The sequence below is a fragment of the Alligator sinensis genome, unplaced genomic scaffold (genome assembly GCF_000455745.1).
Source record: "Alligator sinensis unplaced genomic scaffold, ASM45574v1 scaffold544_1, whole genome shotgun sequence".
NCBI lineage: Eukaryota > Metazoa > Chordata > Crocodylia > Alligatoridae > Alligator > Alligator sinensis.
The window spans coordinates 843,361-846,156 of NW_005841937.1; the positions used below are offsets into that span (position 1 = coordinate 843,361).

The window sequence follows — 2,796 nt, forward strand, 5'->3', positions numbered from 1 at the left end:
GGGATAACACATCCTTGTAACAGGAAACACCTGATACAATATATCACACAAGTCCCTGTGCTTTGTCACTTTGGGCACAATTCTGCATCTCCAGGTAGGTGATTCTCTCATTCTTTCATATGTAATGCTGTAAAATATCTTGGAGCTCTCATTGACTTCAATGGAAATTCTATCAGTATAACAAGTATTAGATTCAGCCATTAATGCAAACCTCAATCACCAAGATCCTTCTTGCCTCCTGGCAACTTGCGGGAGAGCAGACAACATCGCTCACTACTTACATACGAGGATGCAACAAAAAAAATAAGGGGAAGCAAGGTGCTGAATATGATATTTTTTAAGGTACTGGCCAGTCACAAACACTAAACATCTATATATACACATCTGTAAAGCTGAAAGCCCTCCAACCAAGTCCAGTATCAGCAAGTTGTACCTCTATGTAGAACTGGGTAGAATAAACTACCTGCAAATCTATAGTTTCACCACATGCAAATAAAATATAAGAATATACAATCATTATAGAACACTGACATAAAAATGATCATGCTGTGCTTTTAAAGGCTGTGGAAAAAATAATACAGCAGTGGTAAAGCATACACAAAATCCACACACAGTGTATAGCAAAATGCAGTATTCCCAAATTATTGTATCTTTAGAGTAAACTTAAAGCATGTGTTTGCTAACCCAGCAACTCAGTTCCGTTTGGACTGATTACTTTCTCCGTTAATCAGATTCTTCTCCTGCTGTTCTGCTAAGGATTGCCATTTCTGTCTGTTCTTTCTACAGCCATCCAACAAAGGATAACAGGCCTCAGATACGTGAGTCATGGCCTAAAAGAAATGGAAAATTACTTGAAAACTGGGGTTCTTTTTTTAAAAGCTCTCTTCCACCCAAAAATCAAACACAAACACAGTTACTTGGTTTTGCAAAGCAGACTATATTTGAGGTCTTGAAGGGCATTTCTACACATACCTTTTTGTCCTGTAACGTGCTGAAGATCCAGTGGGTTGAAGCAGACTCGATTAATCGATTCTGCTCCACATGCAAGCTGAGGTGTACTGCGCTGCACCGTGTGCAGTTGTATAAACAGTGAAATGTGCATCAGCATGCAGCAGTGGTGTGCTTTTGAACTAAACACACCTCCAATGTGTTTTAGTTCAAGAGTGCAGCGCTGCCATTTTCTCAGCACTGACATGTATTTTGCCACTTATACAACATGCGCCATGATGCCGGGTGCTTTTAAAAAGCGCCCAGCACTGAGGCGTAAGCATGTGTACAAATGCCTGAAGATCTCAGGTCTTGAGATTTCTTATTCTGATGGAGACCAGGCAAGAGTGACCTGCCATATTTGGGTGAAAAAGAAAACAAGTTTTGGAGAAAACTGGATTCCCATTCTATGGCATAGACTAGAATACTTAAATATATACATGTACGTGTTAAGAAGTTTCTACTGAAAAAAATGGTGACATTTGCAAACAAATCCATGAGTATTTCTGTGATATTCCCTTTCCTATTTCCCAACCACATCTGATGGGGACACATCCTTAGGCTGTAAAAGGCTTAGTCCTGAAGCATTATTTCACATGAATACTCCAATTAGCTTGTAATTCAGTGGCACTAAATCCCATGTATTAGGACCTTGCAGCTGAGCTTAATGTCTCTTAGAATTTTTAGTGAATGCCTGCACACTCATATGAAGCACAATCCTGGCCATACTGAAGTCAGTACATATCGAGTGAAACTAGTCAGAATTTTACTCCATGAATTTAATTTGCACTCTTCCCCTGCCTGATCTGCTGCTCTGCTTTCTGCTCCCTGGCCTGTGCTCCCAGCCCAATGTGCTACTGTTTGCTGCTTCCTGCCCTATCTGCCACGGTGTTGTCTGTCTTGTCCCTTGTCTGCTGCATGCCACACAGAGGCTGTCAGTACCACCTGTGGCACATGTGCCAGCCCTGCTCTAGAATACCTCTACCCTAGCGAAGGGTATCATTAAGATCTAGAACAGTACCAGATCCAGGACCAACCCATGGGGTTCCTGCTTGATACCTTGTCCAGTTAGACACTGAGCCACTGATGGCTGCTCTCTGAGCATGATTATCCAACAGGTTCTGTATCCACATTATAGTAGTTTCAGTGATATAGTATTTCCTTAGCTTACTTTTGAGACCGTTACAGCATACTATGATAAGCCTTGCTGAAATTCAGGCGCATCATATCCAGTGTACCACCTCCAGGCTCTGTCATTGAGATTTTAGCAGCAGGCCCCACCTTTAGATTCCTGGTCTTTCTGGGAGCCCCAAAGATTGAGTGAAACAGATCCATAGGCTGGCTTAAGGCCTGCAGGCCCCTGCTCTCAATGCTTAGAAAAAAATTCCTAGATGATATGCTCCATTATCTTTCTTCATGTCAAAGTTGGACTGATTGCTCCGTAATTACCTGCATCAGCTTTGTTCTCTTTTTTCAAAGATGAACATGGCATTTGCCCTTTTCATCTTCTGGGACTTCAAACAATGTCCAGGAGTTCTCAAACAAAACAGTCAATGGCTATGCAATTCCCTCAGCCAATTCCTTGAGCACTCAAGGATGAATCTGACTCAGCCCTGCTGACTTGAAAACACTCAGCTTCTCCAAGTTCTCTCTGACATGTTCTTTTGTTCCTCTAGACCAGGGGTAGGCAACGTTTTTTGGCCAGAGTGCCGAAAAAACCACAATGTCTGCCTTGGAAGGTGCCAGAGTGCTGACATGCTAGAGCCCAGAGCAGCTGTTTGCAGCCTCCCGGCTGCAGCCCGCCCATGG

The 2,796-nt window shown here is 42.7% G+C and overlaps 1 protein-coding gene across 5 annotated transcripts in view; it reads right to left on the bottom strand.

The window, feature by feature from the left end:
* Positions 1–149: 149 nt before the first annotated feature.
* Positions 150–2,796, bottom strand: part of PDE5A (phosphodiesterase 5A) — a 103,503-nt gene continuing 100,856 nt past the window's right edge. For all 5 annotated transcript variants that reach the window (XM_025199144.1, XM_025199143.1, XM_006019729.3 and 2 more), the window contains exon 21: positions 150–830. In XM_025199144.1, the coding sequence (XP_025054929.1) occupies positions 693–830 (138 nt within the window). In that variant the 3' untranslated portion in view covers positions 150–692. The remainder of the gene's footprint in view (positions 831–2,796) is intronic.